At 35.3% G+C, this 17,515-nt stretch overlaps 1 protein-coding gene across 1 annotated transcript in view; it reads right to left on the bottom strand.

The window, feature by feature from the left end:
• Nucleotides 1–9,518: 9,518 nt before the first annotated feature.
• Nucleotides 9,519–17,515, bottom strand: part of LOC114336528 (neural/ectodermal development factor IMP-L2-like) — a 45,274-nt gene continuing 37,277 nt past the window's right edge. Inside the window, exon 5 of the mRNA XM_050663313.1 lies at nucleotides 9,519–9,641. Within this exon, the coding sequence (XP_050519270.1) occupies nucleotides 9,630–9,641 (12 nt within the window). The 3' untranslated portion in view covers nucleotides 9,519–9,629. The remainder of the gene's footprint in view (nucleotides 9,642–17,515) is intronic.

Here is a 17,515-nt window from a genome sequence, read left to right as displayed (position 1 = left end):
GCGTACAAAAAGGAAAAATAGAAATCAACAAACTAAGAAACAGAACTGGAAAAGAAACTACAAACAGAGATGAAATATTAACAATAGTCGAAGAGTTCTACACAGAGTTATACAAATCAAGAAAAAAAGATGACAATGCGCAACCTCCAATTACAGTAAAAACTGGAGTATTAAATCAAGGATCGGATTTAATGCCCGATATAACAAAATCAGAAATCAAAGAGGCTCTGAAGAAAATGAAAAATAATCGAACCCCAGGTGAAGATGGAATAGTATCAGAAGCACTAAAAATTGGAGGAAATATACTACTTGAAAAAATTAAACAACTTTTCAATATCTGCCTTCACAACGCCAATATTCCAACAGACTGGAACAACGCTACTATGATTCTATTACACAAAGCAGGAGACAAAGCCAATTTAGAGAATTACAGACCGATTAGCCTCCTCAGCCATTTATATAAGTTATTTACGCGAATAATAGTTAAGAGAATGGAAAGAAAGTTAGAGACTTATCAACCAAGAGAACAGGCAGGATTCCGAAAAAATTACGGAACAAATGACCATCTACAAAGTATAAAAACCCTGATAGAGAAAGTAGTGGAATACAATAAACCCCTAGTTCTAGTTTTTATCGATTTTCATAAAGCCTTTGATACAGTTGAACTTAGCAAAATATTACAGGCGCTTAAAGAATGCAGGCTAGATTATAGGTATACAAAATTATTACACAAAATATACTTACAGGCAACAACCACTGTCAACTTACATACTAACAGTAATCGCATAAAAATAGAACGGGGGGTTAGACAAGGAGACCCAATGTCACCTAAACTTTTTAATACGGTCTTAGAACATGCTTTCAAGAGTTTGGATTGGATGACAAAGGGAATAAAAATAGATGGAGAATACCTAAACAACTTACGTTTCGCCGATGATATAGTCATAGTAGCTGAGGATCTAGGTATGGCAAGAGAGATGGTACAAGAACTCGTTGTAGCTACAGAAAATGTTGGTTTAAATATAAACATCTCAAAAACAAAAATAATGACAAATTTGGTACCCAACCAGAACATCAGTATTGGTGGGAAGGAAATAGAACTCGTAGATAGATATAAATACCTGGGACATGAAATTACGATTGGCAGGGATAACCAGACTCATGAGCTGAAGAGAAGAATCGGTCTTGGGTGGGCAGCATTTGGAAAACTGAGAGAAACTTTTAAAAGTGAGTTACCCACATGTCTAAAGAGAAAGGTATTCGATCAGTGCGTCCTCCCAGTCTTGACGTACGGATCAGAAACACTTACCTTAACTAAAGCCTCGGCTACCAAACTAAGAGTCACGCAGAGAAGAATGGAGCGGTCAATGTTAGGAATAACTCTGCGAGACAAAATCAGAAACGAAGAAATCAGGAGAAGAACAAAGGTGACTGACGTCATCGAGAGGATAGCCAGGTTGAAGTGGAGATGGGCAGGACACGTAGCCAGAATGACAGATGGGCGATGGACGAAGAGGTTATTGGAATGGAGGCCAAGAGAAGACAAGAGAAGCGTCGGTCGACCGCCTACAAGATGGACTGACGACTTAAGAAAGGTAAATAAAAACTGGATGAGGGCGGCGCAGGATAGATGGGGTTGGAAACGAGGGGAGGAGGCCTATGTTCAGCAGTGGACTTTTGAGGCTGGATGATGATTGGGGGTTGGGTTGAGGGGCGTCGCAAAAAAATAGTAAAGTCCCAAGGGCGTCACAGTACGAATAAGTTTGGGAAGCCCTGTCATAAAACATATTTATTATTGCAATGACTATGCCAGTGCTTTTAATCTGCTAGTTAAAAATAATGAAAAAAGTACACTTGACACTTACCTTCAATTTTTGTCCAAGTAGTTTATTCCAAATGACACTTGTGCAAAAAACAAAAATAAAATTGAACGATTTTTTACATAGACTGTTGCAGAAAGGGGCACTGGTAGCTTATCATACCAGTTTTGTGAAAAGCACGTGGTTGCCACGCCGCATACAGGTTTTCGATATTCACACCTACCAGCAAGCATTCAGTGTATCGACTTCGCCTATAAAAATTGTTTTCACCGCAACTCTGATGACAAATTAAGCCGTAATAGCTTGTGGTATATATAGCTACCAGAGAGCGTTAAGGGGTTAAATTCGGAAAATTAGAATTACAATTTCAGCATGCTTCACAAAAGTTAAAAAAAATTGACGACAAAATAATACTATTCTTCTTCTTTTAATGGCGCTACAACCCTTTGTGATCTTGGCCTGCTTAACAATGTTCTTCCATTCTTCTCTGTCGGATACTTTCCTTCGCCTCTGCCTGATGTCCACGGTTTTAAGATCTTTCTCTACTTCGTCGTCTATCTGTCTTTTACGGGCCCTTCCTCATGTTCTATTTCCTTGGTAGCCCGATCAAAGAACACAAAACTTTACGAAAACCTCCAAAAAAATAGAGGAAGGATGAAAATTTGGGAATAGGTAGTTGAAATTACCTATTGTGATATAAGAAAAAGTTTACAATTCTGCATCTCCTTCATTTTACAAACATTGAGAAATACGGAGTGAAAAATATTTTCTAGGCCCTAGGGTATTAAAAAATATACGTTCAAAATAAGTCCGGAATTGGATAACATGACTAATTCTGAGCAACTTTTGTTTAGAGATGTATCAAGTCAAACTAGTTTGATTTTATTAAACAAACTTGACTTGAAAACCAAACTTTTTTTGTAAAAAAGTTTGACTTGACTTGATTTTGATATCTTTAGGTTTGACTTGAAATCAAACTTCTTCAAACAGTTTGAAGTTTGAATATCATATTGCGCAACGTATTTATTTCCATTTCTAATTGAGAGGGTACCTACTGACTTTTGTTTTGACTTATTTGGATAGGTCTGAATCTGTACTCTGCTACTCTCAAATTAGTTTGTAGTTCATATTAAGAAGTATGTGGTTGGCTTGTTTATTACGTTCGTTTTGAAGTGTGTGCTTTGTGAAATAATATCTTCTCTTCTTCTTTTTTTATATAGACATTACTCTGTCTGTTTTTCAATGTGCCTCCAGTAAGTTGCCATTCCATCTTTTTCGTGGTCTTTCCACTGATCGTCTTCCTATTGGGGAACCATCTCTCGCCGTCCTTACTACTCTATTTGTTGTCATTCGGCTTATGTAGTCGTTCCATTCTACTCTTCTGCTTTTCACCCAGTTATTAATGTTGTCCACCTTGCACCTCCTTCGTATATCTGCACTTCTAGCTCTATCCTACAGCGTCTTACCATCGATTTTTCGCAATGTTTTCATCTCTGCTGTTTCTAGCATTCTTTTTGTCCTTTCTGTATCAGGTCGTGTTTCTGCCGCTTATGTCATTATTGGCTTGATGACTGTTTTGTAAATTCTGCCTTTCATTTGCTTTACTTTCATGCTCTACTTAATTTGAGAGCTATTTTGCTATAGACTGTCCAAGCTCCTCATTTTTTTTATATCTTACCTATTTTTCCGCTTTTTTTATATTGTATCAATTTACAAAGGAATACTTAGATACTCTATATTTACAATTACAATTAAGTTTAATATCTAAAACATGTTTATACAATAGTCAGTATCACAACTATTGTTTTCTAATGTTAATAAATAGTTTAAATTAATGGGATGGTTGACCGTTTGTTGACCTATTTTAGAAAACCAATGTTTATCTGTTATGTAGTTTCTGATTACTCTGTAATCGTTTTCTGTATTTAAGTTCTCATAAATAAACCTTTCTTAAGCTCTTTGAATATATCTGATTCTATATCTCTAGACATACAAAGATAATGTATTAACACTTCTTGTGTCACCGCATTTTTTGCCAATTCATCTACTATTTAATTTCCAGTTATTACACAGTGGCCAATCCATGCCAACACTCAAAAAAATTTAGTTCGTAATATTGATTAACAGTGATTATTGAATAGTATTTCGTTGTAACAACAATTTAATTTGTTGTTTCAACGAACTTTTGGACATTGACGAATGTATTTGGTTATTGTCACAATGATTGAATAATAATTGTGAAAATAACTAGAGTACATTAATTAATAACACTCAATTTATTCAACCAATAACTTAGTTTCGTATATTTAATAAATAATGTTAATTGTGGCAGCAACTCACTTTCTTGATTTCGTACATGACAAGCAATTACCTTGGTTTATCGTGACAACGTACAGATTTCATTAAAACAATGTACAAATGTTGTTAATATAGAGTAATATATGATTATTGTAAAGATGTAAACTGATTGTTGAGACAACAAATGCATTAATCAATCTACTACTGCGTTTAATACCCACAATCAATGCGTACATTGTGACAATAATCGTAGTTGTTGAAACAATAAATGTTTTGCTTGACCATTTGAAATGTAACGGCTTTTCCTTTGATACCCCTAGCTTTTCTGTGTTTAAAAAAGAATTCTTTGTTAAACAATGCTGTTACCTATACCGAAGTGCCGGATATTTCATTTCCAAGTGTAGTCCGTAGTAGAAGGAAGTTTTCGTGTGTCTCTTATCGTGAAATATTTTGAAAATTTAAACGCAGAATAAAATATTACAGTATTATCGAGGGTCTGAAGTCCCTGAGAACTTCTATAATGATTATTTTAAGAAGTCACAGGGGTGAAAAAGAGAAAATTTAGTGTGATTTTTAATTTCAAATATACCATTAAAAAGAAACTCTTTGTTTATTCTAAGGGACTTTCTGCCCTCGGTAATAATGTAATATTTTATTCTGCGTTTAAATTTTTCAAAAATACTTACTAGTTTTCTCAGGATTCCAAAAAAATTAATGCGTTTAAAAATAATTCGATCGAAATTTTGCACCTGCGCTCTCAAAAAGGATTAAAGTGTTATAAATTTTTGGAATCACTATTTTAAACGCTTTTAAATGAGCTGTCACATGACGTACTTTCCCATTTAAAAAAAATTAAAGTTACGCCTGTCACCTGAAGAGGGATCGTGTAAAGTTCGAAACATTGATGTTATAATATACTTTGATTATTTTAAAAATCGACCTGTCCGAGCGTTTTGCTTACGTGCTAAAAATAAATAAGTTAGTAAGGGGGTGGGGGGAGTGTAACACTTATTCCAGTGCACTGTATAAGTGAAATCATATGAGAAATCACACAGTGTAAAGTCCATTAGGTTAAGGACAAAAAAGGAGGATTTAAAAAATTATTATTATTCAATTAATATCATACATCGGGCTAATGCATTCAGTAATATTATTGATATAAAATACGTTCATAGTAGGAATGAACGAAACTGATTGTAAGAATGAATAGAATTGCTTGTAAGAAAAACCGTATTTATTGTGGGAATGAACGGAATTAATTGTAACAATAAACGGAAATAATTGTAGAAATAAACGAAATACGTTAGGAGAAATAACACTGTTATTGACACAACGAATAGTCTTCGTCGGTCAATTAACGACGTTGTTGTTTCCATAAATAGTGTTCGTTGGCTCAGTGAACAGAGTTCGTAATATCAATAAACTGATATTATGGTATACACAAATAATGTTCATCCATTCAATAAACGTAATACATTGGATCAACTAACGAAAATAATGAATTGATGAACATCGCTTTATTGTTCCAATAAAACCAAGAATTGGACAAATTTTAAGTATTGCGTTTGTTGTCTGAATTAACATTTTTATTGATATTACGTACCTTTTTCGTTGAGTGAACTTAACAGATTTTCCGTGTTGCTGAAGTTCTTTAATTTTATTTATTATATTTTATATAACTCAATGTAATTAAATTTTAATTTAAGATTTATGGCACTAATTTTATTTAAAGAGCCACTATAAATTATAAACTTTGAATGATATTAGATAAATGAGTATTTTAGTGACTATTAATTCAGCTGTGTATATTAGTCATGAAAGAATTTACTTTAAAAATTTGACTGTTATTATTATTTATTTTTTATTACGTATTTTCTTTTTTTATTAGGTTATACATACATACTTTCGATAATGAAAAAAGTCAATTTCTAAAATAATAATCTTTGTAGTTATTTTGTTTATTTTTTTTTGTTATTTAACTCTGTTTATGTAAATTTGAGATAATACAGATATTTTGGTAAACTATGTTTTATTTCAACATTTGCCTAAAATGAGCTTGGAATCTTAAAAATTATTGATGACATTAATTCTTAAATAAAATCCATATTAATAAAGGATGTGGGCATCCATGCTAATTATAATTGAATAGGTCATTTCAAAAACAACATAATATTATTATATAAGTCCATATTTGGATTAAAATGAGTTTTGGACACCACAATAATTTTAAAATTGAAATCAACCATTCCTCACGAAAATAATGCAAGTTACTGTTTAAAATATTGTATGACAGGTCGGTATGTTTTCGGTTAGTTCGAAAAACAATGTATGTCCTTATCCGTATCAATGAATTTAAAACATATAAAATTTATGTTTTAAATTCACTAACATTGATATGGATAAGGACATACATTGATAATATTCTATAATATTATTATAGGTATATAATATAAACGTTTCTATGTATTTTGACTGTTTCTTGCTGAAAATAAAGACATTTTATTCTTAATTTTCTTATTTTTATTGTTTTTTTTTGTCTTTCAGAAACATGCATTTATAACCCATACTTTAATTTTAAATATAAAATATTACCTCAAAATACCCAACTATTAATGGAACAATTTTTGTTTCCTGAAAAATTTATATAATTGTGACATGTATTGTTTTCGAAATGACCGATTCAATTATATTATAACCAGATCCTGGAAGCTCGTAATTCTATTGGATTAGAATAATTAGAAAACAAAATCAGTTTTTTATTCATAATATTATTTTTGTATATTTTTATAAGGTTATAAGTGTGACGTATTTGTCAGTTGTCACTTTAGAAGTGACGTCACGGTTCTTTTAGTATTTTGTTTTCAGTTGTCAGTGTCTATGTGACGTCACAGTTCCTTTGAGATTTTGCTGCGGTGGGCAGTGGCGGTTCGTGATTTTTACAATAGGGGAGGCTATACCTAACTGTAAAATATCTAGACAAATTTGCACTAGCAAAAAAACAATGTAATTTAATTTAATTTGCACCAAACAATGTAATTTAAGGCCCCATTTTTTGACCATTTTTTATTTAAATTTCATAATATCATCCTATTCATAATTTCATGATATGATATCATTTTAAAAATAGTTAGGCTAATTGTAAAAGTTTAATACCAAAGTTTGTGTCGTTTATTTGTTAACAATTCCATCTATTTGTAAATAGGTACCTAGGCATATCAAAATAAATACAGATTTGAAGTTTTGCAGTCGATACATAATGAAGCTTCAAATTTTTTAAGATAATCAACTGAATTTTTTTAATTCTAAACGCGGCCTACTTCGAATTCAAAAACACGATAAATTACCGATATTTTGCTTTGAGTTAGAGATATCGGAAAAAGTTATTTGAGCAAGTTGTTCCAAATATTATTATAACCCCACAAACCAAATTCCATAACAAAATTCGCACTTTTAGATTTTTCATTATTTTTAGTCAGGACCCTAAAATTCGTTGTCCCGAGACGCACGCAACCACGCAACGGAGCCGAGAAGCTACTCTGCCTCCCTTGGTATATCTCCGGGCAGCGTGTGATGGCACCGTAGATGCCACTTAGGAGACCGGGTCTCCTTAAACGCCTGCTGCGCTGCACGGAGCATTAGCAACGGAGACTGTTGGGCTTCTCGGCTCCGTTCATGCATTTAGGGATAACCCAGGGTCCTGCCTACAATAATATGTAATAAAACTGAGACGCGATCATGCATTCTAATGCTAATGCTCCGTACGTATGGATAATTAGTGATAATATGGAATTTACACGATTCATGATAAACAAAACAGTGTAGAGTGTGTAAAAAATTTATGGGGAGGCTGAGCCTCCCTTGCCTCCTCTGACGAGCCGCCACTGGCGGTGGGACAAACGTACTTACGTACTTACTTACTTACTAGCTAACGCCCACCTTGGCATGTTAGCCATTTGGCGGCGCGCTGACCAGTATAGACGAGCCGTTTCTCGTAGGCGATCTTCATCCTCCTCGGGTCCGTACAACCACACAACTCGAAACACAAGTACGCAAATACGGTTGCATGAAGCGTGGCTCGAAGCCGTGGAATTTACGAGACTAGCTCGGTCTGTACATTCTTGTCTCATTTATGCGCTGCAAAGCACGGCGAAGCGCGGTGCTTCATGTAGTTAAATATAACCGCGCTTATCTGTGCGAAGCAACGCGAGGCGAAACGAAGAGAAGCGGCCGGGATCGCAACCGTAGAATGCTAGGCGAAGAAATTCTCTTCGGCGCGCTTCGCGTTGCCATTGACTGTGGAATATTTATAATCAATAGCGTTGCACTAGTGAGCGGGGATTTGCGGAAGTTATGCGAAAACTTTTCTCTGAATTTCGTTTGTTAAACGCATATCGTATTTTACACTACTGAGAGGCATTCTTCAGGCAGGATATTTGAATCTGCGTTAACGGTTAAATTTTGTTGCTGCTCGGTCTATTATAGTCACCTTTACGAAACCGTATGGTAGACATAGAACCGATGAGAAGCTGACAGAGGCATGCCGCATGCCTCTCCTGTATCTAACCATTATTTGAGAAAGTGGAAATGAGATGCATTTACTCGCACGTGGACAAGAGAGATCAGGGCCGTACCTATTTTTATTTTTTATCATAAAAATAAAGTTATTTAACAAATTTCCAAAAAGTTAAATTGTATTTAATAAATTGATGATGGGATAAAGAAATAACGTAAATAGTGGATTGATATACTGGTGAGGCACTGCCTCACCTGCCTCATAGGACCAGCCGCCACTGGTGACAGAACAAAATTCTTCCTTGTTTGGCCAGACGTAAGAAACGCACTGTAAAAGGTGAAAGTTGGTCATCTCTTCCGTTCCGTTACGTTTCTCTTACGTTCCGTCAGGCGCTTGCGTTCATTTATAAACACGAGTATGGTTTGTTCAAAAGTAAATGGTTGAGTTCAATTAGTGCGGTCGTAAATTTTATTAAATTTATCTGACCTGGCCCATTGTTAAGACCCACCCGAGACGATAAGCCACCGAGGTAGACAGAGTTGGTCTTTTGCAATTAACACTGACTAGACGGTACTCCCATAATAAAGCCTGAAATAAATTTTACCTGAAACCGGGCCTTTTATACTATTATCGGTTAATCCAGGATGTTTATAGTGGTAACTAATTGAACTCAACCATTTACTGTTAAACATACCATACACAAAATTCGGTGTTGATCTTTTCCAGTGCGTCTACGTCAAACTATAAATCCAACTTAAGTCTCAAGTAATTTTCATAATAGGTACATACATTTATTAATTTTTTCAAATTTTCAGTTTTATATTATATCAATATAAATAAGTACATAATTTATTAAACTACTAATACCTACTTTATAAATACTACATTAATTAATTAATTAATTTTAAAAAATATTCAGATCGGCACATTCATAAAGGGCGAAAGATGTTGTGACTTGTGACTACAATCATAATCGTGGAACACCTTTATACGTTTTGCTACTTCGAACCCTGGAACAAAGAGAAACAATTTTAATAATCATGTTAAAAATACACTATATTATATTTATTTAAGGACGGTAATAATCCAAGAGGCAGCGCTGAAAAATCTCTTTGAATTTACTAAAGCTAGATTTTTCACAGTTGATTACTGTGATTGTGTAGAGAAACATACTGCGGTCGGTCAAGCGAAACGTAGAACAGGGGTTACTGAGAGGGTATCAAAGTTGCTTTCCTACGAAGGTAATTAAATCCATTTACTAAGGCTGAAAATCAGTACACACATTTTAAATTAAATATAAATAAAAGTTATTATAGTCTGTCAGCTGTATGACGGGACAGAGCCGGCCGGGCCGGTCGACCCCAGTGAATGTACAGGGTTATTCACTATATTTTGATCCCCTTGTAAACTGCTTTATTTACAGAATTAGAAAAAAATGTAAAATACAAAAGTTATTTGATTTTTAAATTATGATTTTTTGACATATATATCGTACTAGTCACTTCATCCATTTGGGCGTGATGACGTAATCGACTATTATTTTAAATGGGAATAGGGGGTCGAGTGCTAGCTCATTTGAAAGGTTATTCAATTCCCTATTCAGTAATATAAACATTAACATGATTAATTGTACAGGGTGTCCAAACAATTTTTTTTAATTAAATTAATTGTTTAATTAACACTAAATTCAAAAAAATTTTTTGGACACCCTGTTTAAACAATGATCTTAATGTTTATAGTAATGTATAGAGAATTTAAGGCGTAAGGCGTTCGACAGGGTCAAGTGGAGACACTTATGGCAAATACTAAAAGAAGTGGGCGTACCCCAACACCTTATTTCGCTTATAACTCAACTATACGAACACACTACTGGATCAGTTAAAGTGCTTGACACACTTTCAAACGAATTTCATCCAGAACGGGGTGTCAGACAGGGATGTATACTATCGCGACAATTATCCAATATATATGGAGAGCATATTATGAGAAGAGCACTTGAAGGATGGAAAAAAGGCATCTCAATAAATGGTCATAAAATAAACAACCTACGTTTCGCAGATGACACAGCCCTTCTTGCAAATAGTCAAGCAGAGCTGATTGATCTTATACGACTGGTTGAAAACGAAAGTCAAATATTTGGTCTGCAATTAAACATATCAAAAACAAAGATTATGATAGTGGATAGACTACATAACAATCATCCACATACAACCACAATTGATCGGTTTGAGGTTGTGAGCTCATACTTATATCTGGGATCATTAATCACAAACACAGGGTCACTACAGGAAGAAATAAAACGTAGCTGTGATCTAGCAAAAGTCGCCACAGCAAAAATGACCACAATATGGAATGACTGTCAAATTTCAAGAGCGTTAAAGATGAGGTTGATCAACTGCTTAATATTTCCAATACTGACTTACGGATGTGAATCTTTTACCCTGAGAAATTCGGAAAGAAGAAAGATAGACGCCACTGAAATATTCTGTTGGAGACGAATGCTACGAATTCCTTGGACCGACCATAGAACAAATAATTCGATTTTAAAAGAGCTAAAAGTTAGCCAACGACTCTCCAGTAAAGTCCATCTCCAACAATTAAAATACTTTGGACATGTTATGAGAGCCAACACAGAAAACATGGAAAGACTCATTATACAAGGAAAGGTGGAAGGCCGAAGATCACGAGGAAGATCCCCAATAAGATGGATCGATCAGATTACAGGAATATGCAAAAGACCTATGCATGAGTTAAAAGAAATGACCAGAGACAGAGATCTTTGGAGACGGACAATACACGACATCACGTCGATCACTACACTCCCTCCGGGGGGTCAGGATTGAAGAGAGAGAGAATTTAATAACCTTTCAAATGAGCTAGCACACGACCCCTATTCTCATTTAAAAAAATAGTCGATTACGTCATCACGCCCAGATGGATGACGTCACTAGTGCGATATATATGTCAAAGAATCATAATTAAAAAATCGAATAACTTTTGTATTTTACATTTTTTTTCTAATTCTGTAAATAAAGCAGTTTACAAGGGGTCAAAAGTAGAGTAAGGGGCACTCAAACGAGACAGACGCACTGCGCATGCGCCGGCACAGACCCAGACAATGTCGGTAAGCATTGCATCTGCATTACCGGCCGACGCGAAACTTAGCATGGTTCAGAACCTTTTAGTTATGACCGAAACCATATGACGTTATGACGTCACACTACCTTATACTTTTAATTTCAATCCTTTTTTAAATTTTTTAAGCAAGCAAGCAAGCATAGTGATTTAACCCAGCCTGAGAGACTTGCTCACCCCTAGAGAATGACATTCGGGTGATACAATTCATTGGGGCGAGGAGGATTAACTCCCGTAAGCAGGAATCACTCCACCCCGCTTCAATGCTCCAGACCATCCACTTACCCCCCGATAGCACTCTGATGCGCTATAGGGGCTCTCAATCAGCAAAGTGCTTATCATATGGGAGTCTTGGGTACACGGACTCCCATATGAAATCCTACCCCGATCAATGCAGGCCAGCGTGAGGCGCTCTATTCCCGCTATCTCTAGTGACTTATCTTCGATCTGTTTTGCTTGCTCGGGCGCCGAGTCCCCGCTCTGGGCTATGTCCAGTTCGGCGACTCGGCGCTCGAGGATGTGGGCCCCTCATGCCCTTTTTTGGGTTTTGTTACTAATATTTTTTTTTGTGGCTTTCGCCTATTGTTAATATTTTATTGATTTGTTTAGTGGCTGAAGCCGTTTAAATTTTTTATTAACCACGCAATATTTTTTTATTGATTAAATTTTTTAAATTAAAGAATTAAAGAATAAAAAAATTAAATCATTCCTTCGCAGCACCAGCACTGCTCTCCAACGAGGCAATCTCATTACCTGTTTTCCTAATTCATCACTTTCGAAGCGATGATAAATACCTATGTATGATGACTCATTCTTGAAGTACAGATTTCGGTATAAAGGTTACTGTACTTTTATTAATAGGTTCTGTTAGATTTGCGAAGAGTCTGATTGATTTGCAAAGAGTAATAATTATTGTTAATCAAATTTCTAATAACATTTTATAGCTAGGGAGAAAGTAAAAAATGTAGAAATACATAACATCTGCATAGACCAAAGAAGAAATTTTCATAGGCATTACAGAAAATTTAAAGTTAAATACTGTGTTAATTAGTGTCTAAAAACTATTTTATCTGATTAACAGTTTTTTAGGTAATTTTTATTTCCTCAACTCAAAACCTTATCGATACAGGCCTCCACAAAATATTCACAACACAGGTCTCCGCTAATACACTGCTAAACATAGAGCTCCAATCTAATAAAACGTAACGTTCGTTTTGTTAAACTAAGCCTTATATATTGTTAAATACGAGGACACACACAAAAAATGCCATCATGCCAAAGATGCCCTCAGCTTATGGCAACCACTGTTAGGCATAGATCTCCTCATCACGTCTACTACTATACACAGATCAAACGTATACTTTCATATTATTAAAGAATAATGACTAAGTTCTTGTGAATTATGTACTATATTTTCTCTTATATAATGTAGAATATGATATTTTTATCATTTTGACACAAAACGATGCATGTGAAACACAACATTTACGTAGCACAGAGCGCCACAGCTTATCTTAAAGTTCAGCCTACTACATCATACAACTTGCAATATATCTTGTAAAATACAATGACAGAGAAACATTAAACATGACTGCATTCCATAAAGACCTTAAGCTTATAACGCCTAAACGGGATAATGTACAAAGAGGAGAAATGTGTCACCTGATAGGATTAGCTAAATAGAATACAATGACATAGAAAAATTAAAACATATTTTACTCATTGAAAAAATTGCGACATGCGAGGTATCTTGTAATGGGATTTAGAGAATAGAATACAGTAACATATATCCAGTACACAACATAAACATTCAAATATTGCGTATATTATTATACAAGGGTGCCCCGTTATTTCATTATGTCCAAACCAGCAATCATTGTTTCTAGCATACAACTCTCAATATTTACATTATCTCCCTAGGTACAAGATATCGGTGTATCAATATGGAACACAAATTTGTCATTTTTTTTTTGTTATGTGCAAACCACCCATGGTTTAAATATAGGTTTATATCATTATATCACTAATACCTACATCATTCAATCTTCACTTGTCCACTGCTGGACATTTCCAGAACATGTAGCAAAAAATAAATGGAGATGTGCAGGTCATATGGCAAGAACACCGAACAATAGCTAGACTAGAAGATTGTTAATTGGAATAGTGACCGCGGGCGGACAATCGGATAAACGAAGCAGATATCGACCACTAGTGACGATGGAGTGACGATGTAAACAGAACTGCCGGGAACTGGATAGCTGGTAGCTCAAGATAGGGAGACATGGAGAAACTTAGAGGAGGCCTATGTCCAGCAGTAGACGATAACGGTTAGATTATGATGATGATGATACTCTTCTAACACATAAAAAATAGTTTGTAGGTATACTGTTTAACGATTCACTAAGCTACAAAATACTACTACAAAGGAAGGAGAAAAGGGGCGCCTAAAATTACTTGCCCCGGGGCGCTTGAAAGCCTTGGCGCAGCCCTGGCGATGGTCTATTCGGCATTCTGTCAATGCTTTTAACATTTTCTGCTGGCTTATGGTATCGAATGCTTTCTCATAGTCCACGAATATCAGTGCCAATGGTTTGTTGTATTCCGCAGACTTCTCTATTAGGTTTTTTTTACCAGTAAGTGGTCGTTAGTGCTATATCTAGATCTAAATCCAGCTTGTTCTCTAGGTTGATAGAAGTCTAACTTAGCCTCCAGTCTTTTTTTGATAATTTTTGTGAAAAGTTTTTATATGTGTGATAGCAAACTGATAGGACGGTAGTTTTTCAGATCTGTTATGTCACCCTTTTTGTGTAATAAAACAATGACTGCATTGTTCCATTGAGAAGGAGTTTTTCCTTGGTAAATGCATTGGGTGAAAAGTTTGGCCAAAGCCTGGATAATTTTATTTCCACCTTGTTTGATTGCTTCGATTACTATTCCGTCATCGCCAGGAGATTTATTATTTTTCATTTCTGAAAGTGCCTTTTTAACTTCATGTGGTGTTACTTCTGGCATTAATTCTGATCCCTGGTTTGTGATTTTGGGCAGGGGCTGATCTTGCCTTTCGTTGGTGCTCTCATACATTTCGCGATAAAACGATTCGACAACCTTGAGGATTTCGGCTTTATCCGTGGCATGGCAATGTTGCCATCTTTGTTTCTGATTTTGTACATATTTTTGTTACCGATGTTATTCGTATTACGCCTCAAAACTTTTAATCCTTTGTTTTCTTGAATTATGTGAGTTATTTCTCTTGTGTTGTTTTCTCTTATGTCTTTTCGGATTGATCGGTGGATATCTTTATTTAATTTCTTCAGTGTTGTGTAGTTGGAGTCGTATTTTTCCGTCAACTGTCTTCTTTTACTTATTAACTCTTTGGTATTTTGGCTTAGTTTTTCTTTATGGGTCACGACAGTCGGGCAGCACTCCCTTTCTGTTTCTTTTAGTGCTTTCGTTATGACATTATTTGCTTGTTCAATGTCTTCTATGTCGTTTTCAAGGTCTTGTATACGTCTGGTTAGTACATCTTCATAGAGGTTGTTGTTTCCTGGGGGAATCCATTTCGTCTTTCGTGTTTTGAAGATCATCTTGGTTCTTTCGAAATTGACATTTAATCGTATCTTTGCTCGGATTAATCTGTGGTCGCTTCCTACCGAAAATTTGTTAAGTATTTCAATGTCTTTAATTATTTCTTTTCTGTTTGTTATGATAAAATCTATCTCATTTTTGACACTGCCATCTGGGCTTATCCATGTCCATTTACGCTGAGGCTTTTTATCGAAAAAAGAGTTCATCATGGATAAATTTTCCTGGTGTAAGAAATTAAGCAGTCTTTGTCCTCGTTCATTTCTGTCGCCATACCCATACTTGCCCATTGCTACTTCTGCATCATCTTGTTTGAAGCCAATTTTCGCATTAAAGTCGCCCATAATTATTGTATAATATGCTGGTGTAGTATGTAATGCTGTTTCTAGGTCATCATAAAATTTTTCAATTTCTTCATCGGAGTGGCTAGTCGTTGGAGCATATGTCTGGATTATCTTAAGGTTATATCTTGCATTTAGTTTGAAGATGAGGTATATAATCCTGGGACTTATGCTGTTAATTTTACTTATATTTTGGGTGTGTTTTCTATGTATAATGAATCCTACTCCACCGTGTGAAGTGTCTTCTTCTCCTCTAAAATGAAATAAATGTCCCGATTTAAGAGTAATTTGGGCTTCTCTTCTTCGTCTGATTTCGCTGAGGCCGATGATGTCCCATTTTATTGTTTTCAGCTCTTCCTCCAGTTCCATCATCTTCTGGTCCGATATAAGAGTTCTAACATTGTATGAGGTGATGATTTATTTTACATAGGGATCGATAATATAGTTTCGATCGCCAGGTAAAATAAATGCATTATTTTATATGCGAGAATTCACGAATATGAAGAGTAGGATACTATGCTCTAGGCTAGGATACCATCCGATGGTCTCCGTAGTAAACGTAACCTAAGGGTGAAGTGTTTCTGTGGAAGTAGGAGAAGCCAACCAAACTTTGAGTAGAAAGTACTTCAAATGTTACCAGCTATTCATTTGAACAGCTCTTAGTCAGAATTTTGGCTTGCAGCTTATGTTATCTGCGATACCTTAGGGGAGTTTCTTTTAGGACGTTGTTATACTCATTAGGAAGTTCGTTACCAGTCAAGTGTAGAAGTTTGGCTGAAGGGAATAAAACCTTTTCCTTGGGACATCTAGTAAGTATGTGCCCCAAACAGGGGCAAGGAGTTTTAATTGCCTCTTTATCTCTTATGTTGACACTGTCTGTCGTGCGTAAGACGTATCTTTTACTGAGAGAACAAATTCTGTCTTTTATAGTCGGAAGATTGGCAAGTGGTTGGTACTAATACCCACGGAAACCATGCGCGTTTCCTCATGCATTTTCTCAAGATTTTTCTTTCAGTGGCCAAGATAGAGTGATTTTAGCATTTGTTTAATACCTAATGCGTAGAAACACGCTTGTATTCGATAACTGCCCTGATGAATGTTTTGTAAGTGTGCAGTTGTGGTATGAGTTTCATTTCCACAGTTTACTTAAAATGCCAGTACCTAACATGGTCCTTTTAAAATAAGGAAGATATCACTTCACCGTAATAACCATTTACTGCAAATGAAAGTAGCTGTAGATATAAGTAATAATATTCACATATCTGTGGTTCAATTAATAGTTATGTAGAACCAACCTTGTTCGAATAAAGTCATGTATGATTCGTGTTTTATGAAGACGACTCAACTTTTTATGAAAATGTTTTATGAAGACGACTCAACAAATCTATTCTTTGTCTCGTTATTTTTATTTGAAGTAAGCAGTAGGAAGTGTCTTAAATAGCCTCTCCTCTCCTACTCAGATATCAACCTCATCTCATCATCGTGTGGTGCTCCGTGTTATGATGAATAAGTTACAGTAGGATTGTAAGATCTATAATTAAGGAATTGTAATTTTTCTAATCGAAATTAATTCTGACGAAAGTGACGAGTTAACAACCAAATTACCATTCAATGAATCCTGCAGTATAACGACGGGATGGGTCCTATGGTAGATTAGAAATCTCCAACCAAGGCAGCAGTGAGATAGGTAAAAAGTCAGAGGTTGTTAAGAATATCCGCAAAAGTAGCTAGAAAAAACTAGGTAGGCGAGAAGCAAAAGGAAAGAGTTGGAGGAAGCATATATACTATTCACATATATGGATGGAAAATGCTGAAAAGAGAGGGAA

Source organism: Diabrotica virgifera, chromosome 10, assembly GCF_917563875.1.
Source record: "Diabrotica virgifera virgifera chromosome 10, PGI_DIABVI_V3a".
Lineage (NCBI taxonomy): Eukaryota > Metazoa > Arthropoda > Insecta > Coleoptera > Chrysomelidae > Diabrotica > Diabrotica virgifera.
The sequence above is the reverse complement of the archived record's forward strand: the minus strand, read 5'-3'. Positions and strand labels throughout refer to the sequence as shown.